This window comes from Tenebrio molitor, chromosome 7, assembly GCF_963966145.1.
Source record: "Tenebrio molitor chromosome 7, icTenMoli1.1, whole genome shotgun sequence".
Taxonomy (NCBI): domain Eukaryota; kingdom Metazoa; phylum Arthropoda; class Insecta; order Coleoptera; family Tenebrionidae; genus Tenebrio; species Tenebrio molitor.
In genome coordinates this window covers 3,894,551-3,914,890 of record NC_091052.1, presented here as the reverse complement: position 1 = coordinate 3,914,890, position 20,340 = coordinate 3,894,551, and the positions used below count along the sequence as shown (strand labels likewise).

Genomic DNA, 20,340 nt, shown 5'->3' with positions numbered 1-20,340 from the left:
GTATTATTAGTAAGATTTGGCTAAAAAATTAATCAACTTTACGAAAAAACAGTTTAAGGTGACGCAATACATAATAACAACAATATACCAACACATAGAGTCAAGATGACGTTAAATATGATCATACAATTTGCAGTTTTTAGTTTCCTGACCTCGACCCATGTTTTAACCCCACAATATTGAGCGTAGGTGTAGAAAACGCACCTACCACACATTTTACTGTATAAATCGCAATAAATCACTGCATGAAGAGTTATTTATTACAGCCTGAAAATACAGTAGAACTTCACCAATCTCGATATCGTTTACAACTTTAAAAATAAAAGGAAAAACTGAAGCTTAGAAGTAATAATATGTAATAAGTAAAATCAAAGTCGGTTTAAATTCAGTCCTCGTAATCCTATAAAAGTTCAACCCTCTTATGCATATAAAATTATAAAACGGGTCTTTGCAGCAAGTGTCCTACCGTTAAATTACATTAACAATCAAGTTAAAAGATCAGAGGTGATTGAAAAACCAAGTTAATCCCGATGGACTGTGTAATTTGTGTTATCTACACAAAATCTCTTTTAATGGTTTATTGTTGCGGTTGCTAACCCACATGCGAATCAAACGTACAATAAAATGAGATTGAGCACGTTACGTAGTATTTTGGTTTGGCAAGGAATCGTAAAAATTTAATAGGAAATGTGAAACGTATAATTAGTTTTATTTCAATATTTTTTTTAAATCGTTCACCTGTTATTGGGTGTTGTCAGCAACGTATAATTAGTGATAGAGTCATTTGAATCCGTTCGACGTGATTCACCTCGTGATCTAACATGTTTGCTTTTAATATGTTCATCTCAAATCATGAAGAAGTGATTTATACATCACCGTCTTCAAAATTTATATGGAAGCTTTTATGTTGCAAGCGTCGCAATATATTTTAATTTTGGACATAAACTATTGGAAATGGCGCAGCTGAAGCCAACAGAAAGTTAGTGTCACTAAAGCTGTCAATTCTCTAAAAGTAATTTTAAAAATGCAATATTTAAATCTTCGATGTTTCAAACTTCAGTTTCTCCGTTTCTCAAAAACGTAATACGATTTCGTGGCGTAAATAATAAAAAATATTACGCTACATTTCACCCCCAACATGAATTTCTTGATATGTGGAAGAAAGTCTTTGCTAAATATCACTATAGACACTCTGAAAATTTTTATACGCTGACATAACAGGACGACTTTTCCTGCTGATATTTGATACGCTTGATTTTGTAACTTTAATCCAATTACTAATTTCTAGCTGTCTTTACCACGATATCGGTGAAATATAATTTAGCATCCAACAACCTCATTTCCTCCAACCCACCTACTCAGAACCGACCTTCAAATCCAATATCGACGAAACGAAAATATCACACCCGATTGTGATTAAACAACTATTACTGCAAAGGTTCTTTGGTAAATTAAGGAGTGTCGACTTTTCGATAGGGACATGCAAACTGTAAATTAAAATTATTTTTCTTTATTACCAACAGAAAATGCCTCGAAAAAGAACAAATTAATTCTATGATTCTTCGGTTCAGTTCACCATTTAAATGTCGTTTAGATCGATGTCTGAATTTTGTATCAATGATTGGATAGAATTTTTTGTTCGAGCTGAGCTCTTCCACAACAGACGTCGAAAGCTCGGGAGGTGACAAGTTTCCGAACGAATGAAATAAACCGTGTTGTAAAAATGAAAAAGCAACGTTTAGACGTGACCAGAATGCAAGAAAGGACAGACAACTTCGCTCCGTTATAAGACTGCATCAGAATTATTGGCATTGATTGGAAGTATTTTTAAAAATTTGTATTGAAGATTTATTATATTATAATCGAAACTGGCAGACTATTTACGTAAAAATAAAAATACTTTCATGTAGGAGTATAAAATGTATTTATGCGTAGCTTCAGATTCAGATCACTTAAAAATCCTTTTGGATTGTTGCAGGTTCAGTCTACACAAATTGCAACAACGATGATTAATTGATTTTTAATGAAATTATTATTTGCGTGCTTTTCTCAACACGTAATCGTAAAGTTACGTTTTTTAGTACCTAGCGCACTTAAAAGAGATTAAATATTTAAGACTTATGGTAATAATTGGTTCTCCCTCTAAAAGTAATTATGGTTACGATTTTTTATTAAACCTAATAGACAATTGAGAAAGGTAAATGACATACTGAAATACATATTCTTTTTCATAATAACATAGAACCTTAAAATTATACGTTTCCATTTTTATTCTTAACAATGGTAAAAATTCTTTTGCCTTTACGTTAGTGTTTTTTATTAACTTATTGAAACACTTACTAAACGATATACATAATGCCATTAAACGGAACTTATGGATTTTCCATTTATAATCGGATAACAGAAGTTTTGCACTTTGAGCTCGGTGAACTATAAATTCAACTGTTACATCCCACAATGTATTCGTTCATTTGTGTGGATAATTGCTTATGCAGAGCGTAAAATTTTTTAACCATACACATAGCAATGCTCACAGCAGAACTAATTTTGAATATTCCTCCAGCTCATTCAAATGGTAAACCCCAGTGCTCTTTTAGTCTAAATACCATGCCTCTTAAATGATCACTTGCTAAAGCAACAAATTTACATAAGCGGATCATTTAATTTTCAACCCAAAATTGTGCCAGCAGTGCAATTTAAAATCTTACAGAATAAAAGTAAAATTTTGTGCAAAACCACGTTGGCGTATTCATTTAATTAAGAAGTAAGTGGTAATTACGGTGGCGTGTTTGTTGAAATATGAAAATAACAGTATGTTCTGTACGGCAGACACCTTTAATCGGCTGGCAGAAAACTGGGATTAATATTGTACAAACTAATATCTTATCAGCTCAATAACCTGTAGAATTTTATTAATACAGGCACGATAGTACCAGGTTTGATGAAAGTCCTCTGCGATAAATAAACGACCCCCAAAATATTTACAAAACTGGTTTAAATAAGTTCAAACTGTCATCATAAAATGTGATTGTTGTTTGAATACGACGAGGAATATTTGTACATACTGATAATGTGGCTAAAATGATTTACACAGGAAAAGTATGCATCACGGTTGTGAGAAGTTGTAAAACAGTTAAAAAGACTGTGCTTACGTGATGCGTCGCAGAGGTAGATCGTGACAATAAATAATAATGTTATTGTATCACCCGCATTATTATCTCGGGTGTAAAAGCGAAGCAACGATAATTACAAACTATAATGTAAGCGCTTATCAGTTGTAAAAATAACTGGGCTCTTATTTGTACTATTTAATTGTAGACGATAGCCGGGGCCACCTCCGCGTCAAAGCCTGGCGACTTACCCTTTTCACTTGGAAGTTTTCGGGTCGCAGGGTCTCCTGGATCTCCTGGTCGGCCCTGGCGGGTTGCGCCACAGAGGTGCGGAAGTTATCGAGAACGCCTTTGAACGTGAACTTCTTCATGACTTCTCGTCGGTCTGGGTCCTTGTCCCGTTTCATCGCACCATAATATGTTTCCGATCAGTTTTTGGTGAAGTGTCCAGATGAGAGTACAGTCAAAGATCGCGCCGTCTGCAGAGAGGATCACACCATTCTGCAGCAAAAGTATCGACTTTACCGAAAGACGTCTTGCACGAACCGCTCCGCGGGGTACGGACTTTTGGCAATGCGCTTTGTGCCTGGAACTCCAGCAAGATGAGCGTCCGTCGCGGTCCCACGTTATCCTGCAGTTGCCGTTCTCACCGATGCACAGGATCCTCGCAAAAAGTCAATATCTGGATAGCGGAGCTACGTCCACACGCTCGTAATTCTGCGCCATAAGGACACCGACAACGCGCAAGCCGAATTGCAATTTTGTCGGTCGACGGGAAGCGACAATCGGACACTCGTGCACCCGCCAAATATTCCTTTTCTCTTGGTAAACACCTACCAGTTGACGTTTTCGACAACTATTAAAAAACCCGCAGCACTTGACAGCAGATCAATATGACAGAAAAAATACCACATGTTGCTTTGCGCATAATGTTCAGACATCCCCGTCTCTATCTATCTCACACACTCCACGCTCCAAACGAAGATGACAAATGAGTGACACGTGGGTCCCTCCCACCTAAAAACAAACGCTTCCCATCTAACAGCTGATTCACATGAACAACGTGATGACGTATCTAATCTGATATTTTTGTTATTCAGCTAATTCATTTCCACCGAATCCCGTTAAAAATCAGTTCATTGCCAACTGTGTCTCTTTTCGAACATGTTCTTCAAAGTATTCCTCAGAAGCTGTTCCTTAATTTACTACCAACGACAACGTGACATATCAAAATTAAGGTAGGTCAACGCGCAATTTTTGAATAAAAATCATCATTTACTCGATAAGAAATCTCCAAAATAAACAAGTCATTGTGTGATGTAACAGCAATTAAAAAATCCTCTGTATAATCTTGAAAAATAAACACTTTACCGTGGAAACTGTTTACTTTGTTACTCATTTTAAAGGAATTATGGCACCGTATTTGTGGGAGCTTTTGCGCTATTCAATTCCAAAAAACCAAAAATACAAACCGACCACTTTATGGCGTTGCCAGTGACCCCTCTAAAACAGCTCGAAGAGACTCCTGAAGAGATGAAGACCAGGATGGAGCTAATGATAATGCGCGTTCAAGCTGAAGTGTGCAAAGCTTTAGAAAAAGAAGATGATTGCAGCAAATTTCTAGTGGACAAATGGTCACGGCAAGACGGTTGTGGCGGCGGTATTTCGTGCATCTTACTAGATGGTAAAGTATTCGAGAAAGCGGGAGTCAACATTTCTGTGATTTTTGGAAAAATGTCGTCGGCGGCGGTAACGCAGATGCGTTCGCGGGGCAAAAAACTGAAACAGGACAATCCCCCATATTTCGTTGCGGGGATAAGCGCCGTAATTCACCCTAAAAACCCACTGGTGCCTACCATACATTTTAATTATCGATATTTTGAAGTCAAGGATGGGGATGAAGTCGTGTGGTGGTTTGGGGGCGGCACGGACCTCACTCCGTATTATCTGAATACCGCCGACGCCGTACATTTCCATTCGACGCTCAAAGAAGCCTGTGATAAACATGACAAGTCCTATTATCCAAAGTTTAAGAAGTGGTGTGATGACTATTTTAATATTCCACATCGCGGCGAGAGGAGAGGGATTGGGGGTATATTTTTTGACGACTTGGATACACCCGATCAAGAATCGTGTTTCAAGTTTGCCACGGATTGTGCCGACGCAGTTATTCCATCATACATTCCCTTAGGTAAGTCGCGTGGTAAAACTGCATCAAAAGTTATGACATTCTTGCAGTTCAAAGACATAAGTACGCCACGTATGGTAAAACTGAAAGGAACTGGCAGTTGCTGAGGCGTGGTCGTTATGTGGAATTTAATTTGATTTATGACAGAGGCACAAAGTTTGGCCTGTACACCCCTGGAGCGAGATATGAAAGCATTTTAATGTCATTACCACTGCTTGCCGTAAGTTTAGTTGCGTATTCGCTAAACAGAAAATCACGTTGAGTTATTTGCAGAGGTGGGAATATATGCATCAACCCACAGAGGAATCACCAGAAGCTGAACTTTTGGAAGTTTTGAGAAAACCCAGAGACTGGATCGAACCATGCGCGTGCGCAGAATAAAAGATTTAACTTGCTTTTTATAACTTTAATAAAAATAAACTGTAACTACTGTTTACTTTTCAATAACATCATTGCCAACTCTTCCGCCTCGTTGACATTTAAACTTGTACTAATCTCTTTCAACCTTTGTTTCTTTTTCTTAACTGGTGCTTCTTTTATTAATTTTTCTGCTTTAAATTTCCTTTTCTTGGTTCTGAAATTACGTTAGAATATATAAAAGTAGTTCGGTACTTTACCATACTCACTTTTTCGCTTTATGATCTGAATCATTTGTTTTAATGAATGACTCTTCTTCATCTTCATCCTTCTCACCATAAATTTTGTCAGGATCGGGCAACCAAGACAAATCTGGTTCATTGTCGGAACTAGACTCGCCGAATTCATCCTTTTCATCCTCTTCTTGTTTTCTTTGGGCTTTCAATTTTCTTTTTTCTTCTTTATGTTTTGCTTTCACTTTATCCTTAAATAGTTGCTTGTCAAATTTATCCTCTTCTTTGAGCACCAGTTTAGCTTTTTCAATATCAATACCCCCCTCATTCTCATTTTCATATTGTTGAGCCAACTCGGACTGCTTGTCCTTAAAACCGACAGTAACAGCTTCACCATCATCATCAAAAACAATCTTTTTGTTGGGCACGATTTTCTTTTTAAGCAACTTTTTAGCAACGGCGGCTTTGGTTACGGGTTTTTTCTTTCTATTTTTAGTATTTTCTTCTAATTCAAAATCTGTTGGCAATTCTATGTCGTGATCTTTTCTTTTCACTCTTAAGACACCATCATCGCTATCACTGTCATCAGGCACGTGAAATGGAACGTGAGGTTTCTCTTCATCGCTCACACCGCTATCTGTTGAAACCGCTTTTGCAATTTCTTTTTCTTTATTATCTTCATCATCGTCGATATAAATATGTTTTTTAGTCTTTGGGGTGTTTCCGGTTCTCGCATTTAACCTTTGCAAAAATCGAATTCGCGGTGGAATCGCTAAACCGAGTGAATGTGCAAAAGAATCTGTGTCTAAAGCTTGGACATTAAACACCTTTTTATCTTTCATCAAAAAAATTGATTTTGCATAAGAAACGAAAGCCCTTTGTGCTGTATCTTTTAATGTTGGATCTTTTGCCAAAAATGCTTCCATTTTTCTTACAGGATTATTAAGTTTCAATGGATTTATCCTTGCAATTTTGAATTAAATAGATTTGAGTTAGATAATTGTTATGTAGGATGTGTGAATACTTACTCAATTTTTTCCACAGGAATTTTTCTCTCTTCCAAATTTTCTAACATTTGTAGTTCACTGGGCATCAAGAGAAGTAAACTTTCTCCTCCTCTATTATATCTGGCAGTCCTTCCAACACGATGAATATAAGTTGCTGAATCTTCTGGGCAATCAGCCTGGACAACCCAGTGCACTTCAGGAAAGTGTAAACCACGTGCTGCAATATCAGTAGCAAAAAGAACTGCAGATGTTTTCTTACAAAAATTTTCATAAATATCCATTCTTCTCAGCTGGTGAAGAGTACCATACAATGCTAACAAACTGACACCTGGTCTCAGTCTAAAAATTAGTAAAAAAGATATATGTAAATGAGGCATAAATATTACAGAACATCACTTACTTGCAAAATACTTCATAAACATATTTGACTTCTTTGCAACTTGCAAAGAAAATTATTATCTTTTGTTTCAAATGATTCTTAATGAAACTCCAGATAATTGAAACTTTATCTTTTAATTCACACACTACATAACTCTGTTGAAGGCCTGTGGGTGTACTATATTCAGAATGTTCATGTACTGATACATATTGTGGTTCTTTCAAGCTTAGCCTTGCTAGATCTCTCACTGACTTTGTTTGTGTTGCTGAAAATAGCATAGTTTGGCGTTTTTCAGGTAAGTTTGCAATGATAGCATTCATGGTTTGTTCAAAACCCATGTCTAAACACTTATCAGCTTCATCTAACACCAGAATCTGAAATATATTGATGAGAAAATGTGTAATTTTATGCTGGATGACACTTACTTCCATATTTACACAATTAAATAGTGGATTTTCATCCATATGTTGCAGCAAACGCCCAGGTGTACAAATCATAATATTACATTGATCCATTCTGTTTCTTTCAAACTTTAAATCTTTACCACCAATAATTAAACCAGCTGAAAATTCATGATGTTCCCCTATTCTCCTTAGTTCTTCAAAAATTTGATATGCTAACTCTCTCAAGGGTGTTATAACTAAAGCACCAAGTCCATCCAATCTAGTCCACTGCTTACAATATAATCTTTCCAATATAGGAATGAGGAAAGCCAGAGTTTTACCAGAGCCAGTTTGAGCTGCTCCTAATATATCTTTTCCAGTTAGTGCAAGTTTTATGGTTTCTTTTTGAATTTCAGTTGGTTTAGTGTAACCACATTCTTTGAGTCCTTTTAAAGTTTTTGATGATAAAGGTAAATTAGCAAAAGTATTTACAGTGCCTACATCAATCTTAAAATGAATAAAACAATAAAATAACGAAAAACTAGCGACAAGTTAACTTACATCTTCATATTTTTCTTGCAATTTTTCTATTAGTGCAGATTCTGGATCAAGGAATTTCTTTTTATTTTTAAAAACTTTAACTTTACCTTTCACTTTCGGTTTGTTTTTAATATTATCTTCGTTTTTGCTCGACATATTTAAAGATCATTAATTCCACTAACAAGAATGAACTGAACAGAACACATGTAAAAGCAAGGTTATGATGATACTCTAATGTAGCCAACATAAGAAGACATTTTGATTTTAATAATTACCTATTTTGACGACAGATTAACCGGGGGTACTCTACTGTTGATGCCTACCTTAGAAAAATGTAATTCAAATATGCAATTTTAGATTATTTGCACCCTTTCTCTTGAATTAAAAAAATATTTATTTTCCTTATGTTGGCGGCAAGAGTTGTCACTGTAGCAGAAGAGTCGTAATAATTTCTAGTTAAAAAAAAAGGTGACAAATTAAGTGTTTTCCGAAAGTGCAAAGTAATTTGCACACCATGGCTGATTTTAAAGTAATTACGTCGGACTTTGTTAAGGTACATATCTCTACTTCAAAAGATGACATTTCGTTCAATGAGAAACGCTTCCCCAAAGACTTGGCCATTTCAGATTTGAAGGTAAATGTTGGTTTGTTGTTATCAAAATTCAAAAACTTATATTCTAGGCCAAACTGGAATTAATAACGGGAGGCAATTGTCACACTATGCAAATAGAAGCATACGACAAAAACAACAAACACATTTGTACACTTGCTGACAACGATGCTCTGCTTGGTTCTTATCCTATAGATGATGGAATGAGATTACATGTGGTTGATAAATTTAGTATAAGAAATGAGCTTGATTTTGGAAATGTGCCTAAGTTTGAATGTTCAGAAGAAGAGTATTCTAAAAAGTCAGATTCTGTGAGGGCATTTTTGTTAAAAAACAAATTAGGTAATTTAATAAGATGCATAAAATATGAAAATGAACAAATGATGTGTAGGTCAGTATAATGAGGAAAATGCCAAGAAGAAGGAAAAACAAATGGAAGAAGAGAAAAAATTAGCAGAAAGTACTCCAATTGGATCTCGATGCAAGGTTACAGTTTCAAATGCTCCAAGTAGGCTAGGAAGTGTAATGTACACAGGACCTGTTGAAACATTACCAGGTTTTTGGATTGGAGTTAAATATGATGAACCTTTGGGGAAAAATAATGGAACGTATGTAAAGTTTACATCCCAAGTTTTAATGTACATTGTGATTTTTAGGTTTAAAGGTAAAACTTACTTTGAATGTCCAGATAATTATGGGGCTTTTGTGAAACCACAAAATGTTGAATGTGGTGATTTTCCTGAAGAAGATTATGATTTGAATGAAGAAATATAATGTTTTTCAATCAAATTAATTATGGATTTCATTCCAGTTTTTGAAAATTAAGAGTGCATAAAAACTTACAATACATTTTTTTATTTATTCATGTATTTAAGATTATATTTATTAAAAATAGTTGGAAAAATATTGTTTTTTTTTTTTAGAATTTTCTCCTTTTCAATATGTCTGGTTTCCAATTAATTGGGTGAGTATCTTCAGTTGCTGTTTCATCCTCTTTATAAATTTTGATAGTTTTGTCTGCTTCTGTTGTGATCAACCTGGAACCAGAATTGTCAAAAATCATTGAGAAAATTCCAGCTTCACTGTCCATAGATCCTGGTTGTACTGGAGCCTAAAACATAGATCAACACATAAAACGCCACTAATCTTTAACAAATTTAATATTACTTGTAATCTCTGGAAATTGTAACCTGTCCTCCAATCCCAAAAGTGAAGTGTACCATTGTCACCTCCTGATACTAACACGCCCTCTGGATTTATTGCAAGACAATTGACTATTGCGTTGTGACCAGACAAATTCTGTATAAATTTCCCATCAGGACATTTCCACTGTTTTATATTATCTGGTGAACCTGACGCGAACATATTCCTATAAAGTGACAATTTAGGAATAAACGTTTGCAACTCAACCGTAAACTTACAAAGTTGGATGAAAAATGACATCCCTGACACTCTTTTTATGGTTGGTGAGAGTGCATATAGATTTACCCGCCGCCAAATCCCACAACCTGATGGTAGTGTCATGTGAGCCCGTTATAACTTGCGGTTCTGACGCTTGCGCAATGACGCTGGCTACTGTATGAGTGTGACCAGTTAACGTGTGAACATTAGCTTTAGTTCTCATGTCCCACACACGCGCTGTCGAGTCACGACCTGCCGTTAATAAAACATCAATGCTGGGATGTAACGCTAACGAGTAAACTGCCGATAAATGGCCGTGATAATGTCTGATCACTTTATTGTACTCAAGATCCCAACACTTGACTTGTCTATCTTCACCGCAACTAAACAGATAGGGGTGTCTAGCGCTCACAGCAAGGCCTCTGACTGTACTCACGTGACCTGTCAGAGATACCTTGAGTTGACCAGTAGCAAGATCCCATATTTTTATTATTCTATCAGCTGCACCAGTAGCAAACCACTGAAATCAAAAATGATCTATTTGCTTATCATTTGCAGTAATTAAATCTTACTTCATTTCCTGGTTCCACTGCTACACAACGAACCCACCCCAAGTGCCCAGCTATTACCCTGTACAATTTCCAAGGGGCATGCCATTTTGGTTTTGGCATTGTGGGTACTTTCTTGACAATATTTGCCAGTTGATTCTGTGTATTGTTCTGCACACTACGTGTCATCAAACTTGTGTCAGTATAAGGCACAACAGCCCCTTCAGTATTGTTGGTGCTGGGTTCATCACTTCGTGTACCAGGAGGCGGAGGATTTGGACCTGCTTCTGCTTCACGTAAATGTTTCATTGCTTGCATTTTTTTTACATCATCAAAAACCAATCCATACAAATCCCTAGCTTTAATTACTCTTCTAAGACCCTCTCTACAAAATTTTGAATACAAAAGTGACTTTATTAGTTTTGGGACTTACGCTTTCTCATCAACCGGAGGTAACTGTCCCTGGTTTGATAAAAACATATCGTGGGATCGTTTTAGTGAGCGGAACACCAACGTATGCACCGAGTGCCGTTGCACGTCCTCCGTCATAATGAGCACTATTAAATTTTAATACTTTCAAAATAGTTAAGATACACCGTCTTCTGTTCTTTTGGTTTTTTCACTCCCCGTCTATAAAATCTACAAAATTACCGGTTATAAGCGTTAGAACATAATCTCCATATATCCCATAACCTAACATTCGGTAATGTAAACCAATGTAAACAATGACTGCGAGCAGTGTTGCCAATGGGCAAAAACAAAAAGTCTGAAATTCTAACGTAGAAAGTCACTAAAACGCCGAGCAATGCAAACCGTTTTAAAAATTATGTAATCTCTAATTTTGGGTGAATAAATAATTAGGCCCGGTTTATTCACTTTCAAATAACTTTATTTGAACTGTAATTACCGTGGATCTACCAATAGCAGATTCTAAATCATAGCAACTACTGGCCAGAAAAAATTACTTGAAGGAGAATAAACCGGGCCTTAATTTAGGAAAAAGTTCGTGTTATTGGTTTTTGTAAATAACAAAATACCGGGTGATCAAGAAGGACTGTTTAAGTTGACAATACAATTAAGAACATTTTTTTATTCGGCTATTTACAACACTGCAACCGGATATGTTTTGTGGGATTATTTCAGATATCTGACGTAGCATAACGACAAAATGGTAGGTCATGAGAGTAAAAATTAACGGCAAAAAGAAATCAAAGTCGGAATTCGGAATAATAATCTGTTTAATTTTCAGCAAAACAAATGCACTGACATTATTTTTAAAAATGCTTCGGTAATCTTGTATACTTTATAAACTGATAGATTTTACTTTTGTTAAAGTAGGTTGGCACACAACTTTGCGCCAGAAAAAGTAGTACCTTTGAAACTTGGCGGGAATTTATTAATCAACAACAAATAAATTGAAACTACTTAAAAATTTTATTTCTTTGTCTCTACTCTCTTAACTATGAAATTAAATTAAACAAAGAATAATAAGTATGCACTGAAAATTTTAATGTTTTATAACACCTACACTTCACTATATAATCCTGAAATTCAAAAAATTATTATGAACATTGTAATTCTTCACAGCCGTTAAGGTCAAAATCACTATCACTGGAATCTGTATTTACGTTCACGTTTATGATAATTTCTTGCACTGTTCTTATTAAAAACTTTTCTCTCTCCCAATACTCTGCAATACACTTGTGTGTATGCCGAAAATAATTACCCCACTGTTCAGATGTTACAGTTTCTAATCCAAGTGTCCATGCTTTGATGGGATCCATATTGGGTTTAATAATTTCCTTGTCATATGATCGTTTTGCTTGGCTCCATACCATCTCAATCGCATTAAATATGCAATGGTATGGAGGCAAGCGTAAAACTTCATGTCCTGCTTGTTCAATTATTTCATCTACAGCGTACTTTTTTTCCGTGTAATTATTTCTGCAGATGTTAAGCAGAGTATCCTTTTTATCAGTAGCATTATATGGGATGTTGTTTTCTTCTAACCAATTTTGTAGATCACACTTCTTCCATGCAGTTGTTGGCCGTTTTTCCTTCTGCCTGCTATGGTAACTGGCGTTATCCAACAAAATTAATGAGGGTTCCTCAAGTGCAGAGCAGAGATCTTTAACCCATTCTTCAAATATTTCAGCATTCATAGCTGTGTGGTAATCTCTGGAGTCTGTTTTTGCTTTGAATATTTTTCCAACATGGGGAATAAATCCATTGACATTTCCTGCATGAATAACTATATAACGAGCTATAATAGAAAGCAATTACATATTTGGAGACAAACAGTATTTATAAAGGACCTCCATCACCGCTACAGCGTTTCACAGATCGAATATCTTGATCCTGCCATGACTTCCTAACTGACCCATTGGCATACACCCAGGTTTCATCCAGGACGACAACTTTTTTGGGGTTTGTGGAAGCAAAATTGTCCATATATTTTTTTAAGAACTTTCTGCGTTGGGTCACCACATATGGTTTTTCCATTAAAGCTCTTCTGTTGTCGTCCTTTTTGTAGGTGAACCCAATGTTTTTCAATAGCTTCGCCAAACTGGTCCTACTGTGTTGGTACATGTATTTTACCTTTAATTCCTGCAGTAAAGTGTCTAGATTTATAAATTTCTCTAAAAAAAAAACAACACTAATTTGAACGGCCCCTAACATATAACAATCCCCCAAATCTAAAAAGGCAAAATAAAAAAACATTGTGGGTAAAAAATAAAAGTCCTTCTATGCATTCTTGTACGTGGATTCCATCAGCTTACTTTCTTTATACATATTATAAATTAATTGACGAACTTCTTCTTTATTACTGGACTGCAAATCTGTTGAGGAATTTTTAGGTCGTCTCCTGCGGATAGGTTGAACATTATGGGGTCCATCTTTATACTGCATTACAGAAACTCTGTTGACTCCCAAACAAGTTGCAGTAACCTATTTAGAAAATATTATTTTTAAATTCTACTTACAATTATTATCAAGAACACTTGCTCAAAAACAACTCAAATGCCCTGCAATAAAGACGATGATGAACTATGCATTGGTTAACTTACGTCAACAGGGGGGCCTATTTCGGGATATTTATTTTTGAAAAAATTGTATGCATTGCGTATCAATGCTTGGGCTTCTTTGTTGTCGCAGACTGTAATGTAGCTGCGTTTCGATACAAGAGGTGCAGGAGCCTAAAAATTATATTTAATAAAATATTATGCATGCGATTCTAACCTCCAAAAATTGCAATTAAAATCATTACATTAATAATTAATTATTGAAAGGATCTTACCGAGTAGTTGTGTATTTGATTCGTTATATCATTTAGAGGACTGGCCATGGCAAAAAAGTCGTCTAAATTTGTATTATAAGTTATCAACAGTTGTTTACTTTCTGTCGAAAATCTGTCAACACAAGGTCACTACAATATCAGCGTAGGATTACATTGGATGTAAGGCATACCAACTGAACGTGTTACAAATTAGCAGTTATTACACGGTAACTTTAGTATTTTTCACGTTATAAAGTTTTTCACTAGTTTGTCAAAAAAGTAAAATCTATCAGTTTATAAAGTATAGTTTACGTCGCCCAAACTGTGCATTGCTTCGCGCACCGTGCTAAATGTGTTACAGCGTTGCCAGACTTATTTATATGTATTGAATAAGAGGAAATTCACAATTAAGATCACGTGACGGTGATTTAATTCTACAATTATACTCTGTGCAGGAGCCTCTCTACCACCCATTGTTTCGAAACAAAGTTAAAAAAGCACACTAAACCAGGGAAACAGATCAATTAACAAACGTATTGGAGTCATACACATCCAACTAAAAGACGCACTCAATTCTAATTAACATCTGGCAACAATGCAGAGTCTATGGGGCTGCGCGTATGACATGCGCAGTTTGGGCGACGTAAACTACAAGATTACCAATCCTTCTTTAACTGAATATAAAAAGGTAAAAATTTGTACAAAAAAATTTTTTGTCTTGTTTTAATTAATACCTCCTAACAAGGTTATCACAGAATCCTTAAAAAAACGTGCATACAATGTTGCCGTTTTTATTCAGAACAGAGTCAAGTAATGCATTTCGATCTCAGCCCACACACATCCGTTTTTCATTTGTGTAGGTGAACTTTTTTCAAGTCCAGTTTTTTTTTTTTTTTAAATAAATAGGTAATAACAGTAAAATAGTGTCTGACCTTTGTGGCTTCTACTTCTGTCGCAATTTGCGACGAGTCCCCTCAACTTCAAAGTATCGGACCTACTGTAATAAAAAAAAAAAAAAAAAGAAATTGGAGATTAATAAACAAAGGCGGGTGAAAATTAAATTACCCTTTATTTCCAGTCCACAAGCGGTCCGCGCCGACCCAACCTCAATGTCGCACCCGTCAATGGACGAAACCTAATCCTGATGAAAAAAACAAAATCTCCCTATCGAAAATATTGACCAACGAAATTTATTATTTATCGCTGACCAAAAAGAAAATCTGTATATTTATTTGCAACAGCAGTTACAAGTAGCGTCAATTTTTTCCATACATTTTGCCACACAGGGTGACAAATAGGTTGTGCAGCGCAAATGTGTAGCTATCTTTGTCCTACACATTAATTACTAATATGCGTCATCTTTCTCAAACTTGCAATTTTGTGCCGTTACCATGACAATACAAGTTCCAAGTCAACTTGAAATCGGCCTCTAAATCGCGTTCAATTTTTGCAAACAAACTTCCGGATAATAGAGCAGAGAGTTATTGCTTATTCAAATAGCAACGGACCGTTATTCGCTCGCATCTGATACGTGATACGCGAATTGAAATCTATTAAATTATTTGTTTAAATCCAGTTGTTTTTCTCAACTGTTTCGAAATATTATTAATGCATTTCGATCTCAGCCCACACACATCCGTTTTTCATTTGTGTAGGTGAACTTTTTTCAAGTCCAGTTTTTTTTTTTTTTAAATAAATAGGTAATAACAGTAAAATAGTGTCTGACCTTTGTGGCTTCTACTTCTGTCGCAATTTGCGACGAGTCCCCTCAACTTCAAAGTATCGGACCTACTGTAATTAAAAAAAAAAAAAAAGAAATTGGAGATTAATAAACAAAGGCGGGTGAAAATTAAATTACCCTTTATTTCCAGTCCACAAGCGGTCCGCGCCGACCCAACCTCAATGTCGCACCCGTCAATGGACGAAACCTAATCCTGATGAAAAAAACAAAATCTCCCTATCGACAATATTGACCAACGAAATTTATTATTTATCGCTGACCAAAAAGAAAATCTGTATATTTATTTGCAACAGCAGTTACAAGTAGCGTCAATTTTTTCCATACATTTTGCCACACAGGGTGACAAATAGGTTGTGCAGCGCAAATGTGTAGCTATCTTTGTCCTACACATTAATTACTAATATGCGTCATCTTTCTCAAACTTGCAATTTTGTGGCGTTACCATGACAATACAAGTTCCAATCGGCCTCTAAATCGCGTTCAATTTTTGCAAACAAACTTCCGGATAATAGAGCAGAGAGTTATTGCTTATTCAAATAGCAACGGACCGTTATTCGCTCGCATCTGATACGTGATACGCGAATTGAAATCTATTAAATTATTTGTTTAAATCCAGTTGTTTTTCTCAACTGTTTCGAAATATTATTAATGCATTTCGATCTCAGCCCACACACATCCGTTTTTCATTTGTGTAGGTGAACTTTTTTCAAGTCCAGTATTTTTTTTTTAAACAAATAGGTAATAACAGTAAAATAGTGTCTGACCTTTGTGGCTTCTACTTCTGTCGCAATTTGCGACGAGTCCCCTCAACTTCAAAGTATCGGACCTACTGTAATTAAAAAAAAAAAAAAAGAAATTGGAGATTAATAAACAAAGGCGGGTGAAAATTAAATTACCCTTTATTTCCAGTCCACAAGCGGTCCGCGCCGACCCAACCTCAATGTCGCACCCGTCAATGGACGAAACCTAATCCTGATGAAAAAAACAAAATCTCCCTATCGACAATATTGACCAACGAAATTTATTATTTATCGCTGACCAAAAAGAAAATCTGTATATTTATTTGCAACAGCAGTTACAAGTAGCGTCAATTTTTTCCATACATTTTGCCACGCAGGGTGACAAATAGGTTGTGCAGCGCAAATGTGTAGCTATCTTTGTCCTACACATTAATTACTAATATGCGTCATCTTTCTCAAACTTGCAATTTTGTGCCGTTACCATGACAATACAAGTTCCAAGTCAACTTGAAATCGGCCTCTAAATCGCGTTCAATTTTTGCAAACAAACTTCCGGATAATAGAGCAGAGAGTTATTGCTTATTCAAATAGCAACGGACCGTTATTCGCTCGCATCTGATACGTGATACGCGAATTGAAATCTATTAAATTATTTGTTTAAATCCAGTTGTTTTTCTCAACTGTTTCGAAATATTATTAATGCATTTCGATCTCAGCCCACACACATCCGTTTTTCATTTGTGTAGGTGAACTTTTTTCAAGTCCAGTTTTTTTTTTTTTTAAATAAATAGGTAATAACAGTAAAATAGTGTCTGACCTTTGTGGCTTCTACTTCTGTCGCAATTTGCGACGAGTCCCCTCAACTTCAAAGTATCGGACCTACTGTAATTAAAAAAAAAAAAAAAGAAATTGGAGATTAATAAACAAAGGCGGGTGAAAATTAAATTACCCTTTATTTCCAGTCCACAAGCGGTCCGCGCCGACCCAACCTCAATGTCGCACCCGTCAATGGACGAAACCTAATCCTGATGAAAAAAACAAAATCTCCCTATCGACAATATTGACCAACGAAATTTATTATTTATCGCTGACCAAAAAGAAAATCTGTATATTTATTTGCAACAGCAGTTACAAGTAGCGTCAATTTTTTCCATACATTTTGCCACACAGGGTGACAAATAGGTTGTGCAGCGCAAATGTGTAGCTATCTTTGTCCTACACATTAATTACTAATATGCGTCATCTTTCTCAAACTTGCAATTTTGTGGCGTTACCATGACAATACAAGTTCCAATCGGCCTCTAAATCGCGTTCAATTTTTGCAAACAAACTTCCGGATAATAGAGCAGAGAGTTATTGCTTATTCAAATAGCAACGGACCGTTATTCGCTCGCATCTGATACGTGATACGCGAATTGAAATCTATTAAATTATTTGTTTAAATCCAGTTGTTTTTCTCAACTGTTTCGAAATATTATTAATGCATTTCGATCTCAGCCCACACACATCCGTTTTTCATTTGTGTAGGTGAACTTTTTTCAAGTCCAGTATTTTTTTTTTAAACAAATAGGTAATAACAGTAAAATAGTGTCTGACCTTTGTGGCTTCTACTTCTGTCGCAATTTGCGACGAGTCCCCTCAACTTCAAAGTATCGGACCTACTGTAATTAAAAAAAAAAAAAGAAATTGGAGATTAATAAACAAAGGCGGGTGAAAATTAAATTACCCTTTATTTCCAGTCCACAAGCGGTCCGCGCCGACCCAACCTCAATGTCGCACCCGTCAATGGACGAAACCTAATCCTGATGAAAAAAACAAAATCTCCCTATCGACAATATTGACCAACGAAATTTATTATTTATCGCTGACCAAAAAGAAAATCTGTATATTTATTTGCAACAGCAGTTACAAGTAGCGTCAATTTTTTCCATACATTTTGCCACACAGGGTGACAAATAGGTTGTGCAGCGCAAATGTGTAGCTATCTTTGTCCTACACATTAATTACTAATATGCGTCATCTTTCTCAAACTTGCAATTTTGTGGCGTTACCATGACAATACAAGTTCCAATCGGCCTCTAAATCGCGTTCAATTTTTGCAAACAAACTTCCGGATAATAGAGCAGAGAGTTATTGCTTATTCAAATAGCAACGGACCGTTATTCGCTCGCATCTGATACGTGATACGCGAATTGAAATCTATTAAATTATTTGTTTAAATCCAGTTGTTTTTCTCAACTGTTTCGAAATATTATTAATGCATTTCGATCTCAGCCCACACACATCCGTTTTTCATTTGTGTAGGTGAACTTTTTTCAAGTCCAGTATTTTTTTTTTAAACAAATAGGTAATAACAGTAAAATAGTGTCTGACCTTTGTGGCTTCTACTTCTGTCGCAATTTGCGACGAGTCCCCTCAACTTCAAAGTATCGGACCTACTGTAATTAAAAAAAAAAAAAGAAATTGGAGATTAATAAACAAAGGCGGGTGAAAATTAAATTACCCTTTATTTCCAGTCCACAAGCGGTCCGCGCCGACCCAACCTCAATGTCGCACCCGTCAATGGACGAAACCTAATCCTGATGAAAAAAACAAAATCTCCCTATCGACAATATTGACCAACGAAATTTATTATTTATCGCTGACCAAAAAGAAAATCTGTATATTTATTTGCAACAGCAGTTACAAGTAGCGTCAATTTTTTCCACACATTTTGCCACGCAGGGTGACAAATAGATGGTGCAGCGCAAATGTGTAGCTATCTTTGTCCTACACATTAATTACTAATATGCGTCATCTTTCTCAAACTTGCAATTTTGTGCCGTTACCATGACAATACAAGTTCCAAGTCAACTTGAAATCGGCCTCTAAATCGCGTTCAATTTTTGCAAACAAACTTCCGGATAATAGAGCAGAGAGTTATTGCTTATTCAAATAGCAACGGACCGTTATTCGCTCGCATCTGATACGTGATACGCGAATTGAAATCTATTAAATTATTTGTTTAAATCCAGTTGTTTTTCTCAACTGTTTCGAAATATTATTAATGCATTTCGATCTCAGCCCACACACATCCGTTTTTCATTTGTGTAGGTAAACTTTTTTCAAGTCCAGTTTTTTTTTTTTTAACAAATAGGTAATAACAGTAAAATAGTGTCTGACCTTTGTGGCTTCTACTTCTGTCGCAATTTGCGACGAGTCCCCTCAACTTCAAAGTATCGGACCTACTGTAATTAAAAAAAAAAAAAGTAATTGGAGATTAATAAACAAAGGCGGGTGAAAATTAAATTACCCTTTATTTCCAGTCCACAAGCGGTCCGCGCCGACCCAACCTCAATGTCGCACCCGTCAATGGACGAAACCTAATCCTGATGAAAAAAACAAAATCTCCCTATCGACAATATTGACCAACGAAATTTATTATTTATCGCTGACCAAAAAGAAAATCTGTATATTTATTTGCAACAGCAGTTACAAGTAGCGTCAATTTTTTCCATACATTTTGCCACACAGGGTGACAAATAGGTGGTGCAGCGCAAATGTGTAGTTATCTTTGTCCTACACATTAATTACTAATATGCGTCATCTTTCTCAAACTTGCAATTTTGTGCCGTTACCATGACAATACAAGTTCCAAGTCAACTTGAAATCGGCCTCTAAATCGCGTTCAATTTTTGCAAACAAACTTCCGGATAATAGAGCAGAGAGTTATTGCTTATTCAAATAGCAACGGACCGTTATTCGCTCGCATCTGATACGTGATACGCGAATTGAAATCTATTAAATTATTTGTTTAAATCCAGTTGTTTTTCTCAACTGTTTCGAA

The 20,340-nt window shown here is 35.8% G+C and overlaps 6 protein-coding genes across 11 annotated transcripts in view; 2 read left to right on the top strand and 4 right to left on the bottom strand.

Annotated features, from left to right (window-relative positions):
* Nucleotides 1–3,517, bottom strand: part of Tomosyn (syntaxin-binding protein tomosyn) — an 86,037-nt gene extending 82,520 nt beyond the window's left edge. For all 5 annotated transcript variants that reach the window (XM_069053761.1, XM_069053763.1, XM_069053762.1 and 2 more), the window contains exon 1: nucleotides 3,362–3,517. In XM_069053761.1, the coding sequence (XP_068909862.1) occupies nucleotides 3,362–3,517 (156 nt within the window). The remainder of the gene's footprint in view (nucleotides 1–3,361) is intronic.
* Nucleotides 3,518–4,061: 544 nt separating this feature from the next.
* Nucleotides 4,062–5,734, top strand: Coprox (oxygen-dependent coproporphyrinogen-III oxidase). The gene is made up of 4 exons (XM_069053776.1): nucleotides 4,062–4,348; nucleotides 4,517–5,301; nucleotides 5,349–5,518; nucleotides 5,572–5,734. The coding sequence occupies exons 1-4, from the start codon at nucleotides 4,275–4,277 to the stop codon at nucleotides 5,677–5,679; spliced, it is 1,137 nt and encodes a 378-aa protein (XP_068909877.1). The 5' UTR covers nucleotides 4,062–4,274; the 3' UTR covers nucleotides 5,680–5,734.
* Nucleotides 5,690–8,432, bottom strand: LOC138135120 (probable ATP-dependent RNA helicase DDX10). Its single transcript, XM_069053766.1, has 6 exons — nucleotides 8,219–8,432; nucleotides 7,700–8,164; nucleotides 7,296–7,648; nucleotides 6,917–7,234; nucleotides 5,925–6,851; nucleotides 5,690–5,872 (listed from the first exon to the last, which is right to left on the bottom strand). The coding sequence occupies exons 1-6, from the start codon at nucleotides 8,351–8,353 to the stop codon at nucleotides 5,725–5,727; spliced, it is 2,346 nt and encodes a 781-aa protein (XP_068909867.1). The 5' UTR covers nucleotides 8,354–8,432; the 3' UTR covers nucleotides 5,690–5,724.
* A 169-nt stretch (nucleotides 8,433–8,601) lies between these two features.
* On the top strand, nucleotides 8,602–9,711 carry Tbcb (tubulin-binding cofactor B). The gene is made up of 4 exons (XM_069053778.1): nucleotides 8,602–8,831; nucleotides 8,879–9,149; nucleotides 9,199–9,415; nucleotides 9,464–9,711. Exons 1-4 carry the CDS (start codon nucleotides 8,712–8,714, stop codon nucleotides 9,579–9,581), a joined length of 726 nt encoding a protein of 241 aa, XP_068909879.1. The 5' UTR covers nucleotides 8,602–8,711; the 3' UTR covers nucleotides 9,582–9,711.
* Nucleotides 9,647–11,522, bottom strand: Tango4 (transport and golgi organization 4). 2 transcript variants are annotated; one of them, XM_069053774.1, is made up of 6 exons: nucleotides 11,450–11,522; nucleotides 11,190–11,395; nucleotides 10,781–11,141; nucleotides 10,229–10,728; nucleotides 9,975–10,176; nucleotides 9,647–9,918 (listed from the first exon to the last, which is right to left on the bottom strand). In XM_069053774.1, the coding sequence occupies exons 2-6, from the start codon at nucleotides 11,303–11,305 to the stop codon at nucleotides 9,727–9,729; spliced, it is 1,371 nt and encodes a 456-aa protein (XP_068909875.1). In that variant the 5' UTR covers nucleotides 11,306–11,395; nucleotides 11,450–11,522; the 3' UTR covers nucleotides 9,647–9,726. The 2 variants fall into 2 exon arrangements, with proteins under 2 accessions (XP_068909875.1, XP_068909874.1); XM_069053773.1 differs by lacking the exon at nucleotides 11,450–11,522 and having other exon boundaries at nucleotides 11,190–11,448.
* Nucleotides 11,523–12,171: 649 nt separating this feature from the next.
* Nucleotides 12,172–14,333, bottom strand: LOC138135129 (uncharacterized). The gene is made up of 3 exons (XM_069053777.1): nucleotides 14,055–14,333; nucleotides 13,072–13,953; nucleotides 12,172–13,019 (listed from the first exon to the last, which is right to left on the bottom strand). The coding sequence occupies exons 2-3, from the start codon at nucleotides 13,475–13,477 to the stop codon at nucleotides 12,319–12,321; spliced, it is 1,107 nt and encodes a 368-aa protein (XP_068909878.1). The 5' UTR covers nucleotides 13,478–13,953; nucleotides 14,055–14,333; the 3' UTR covers nucleotides 12,172–12,318.
* Between the last annotated feature and the right edge of the window lie 6,007 nt (nucleotides 14,334–20,340).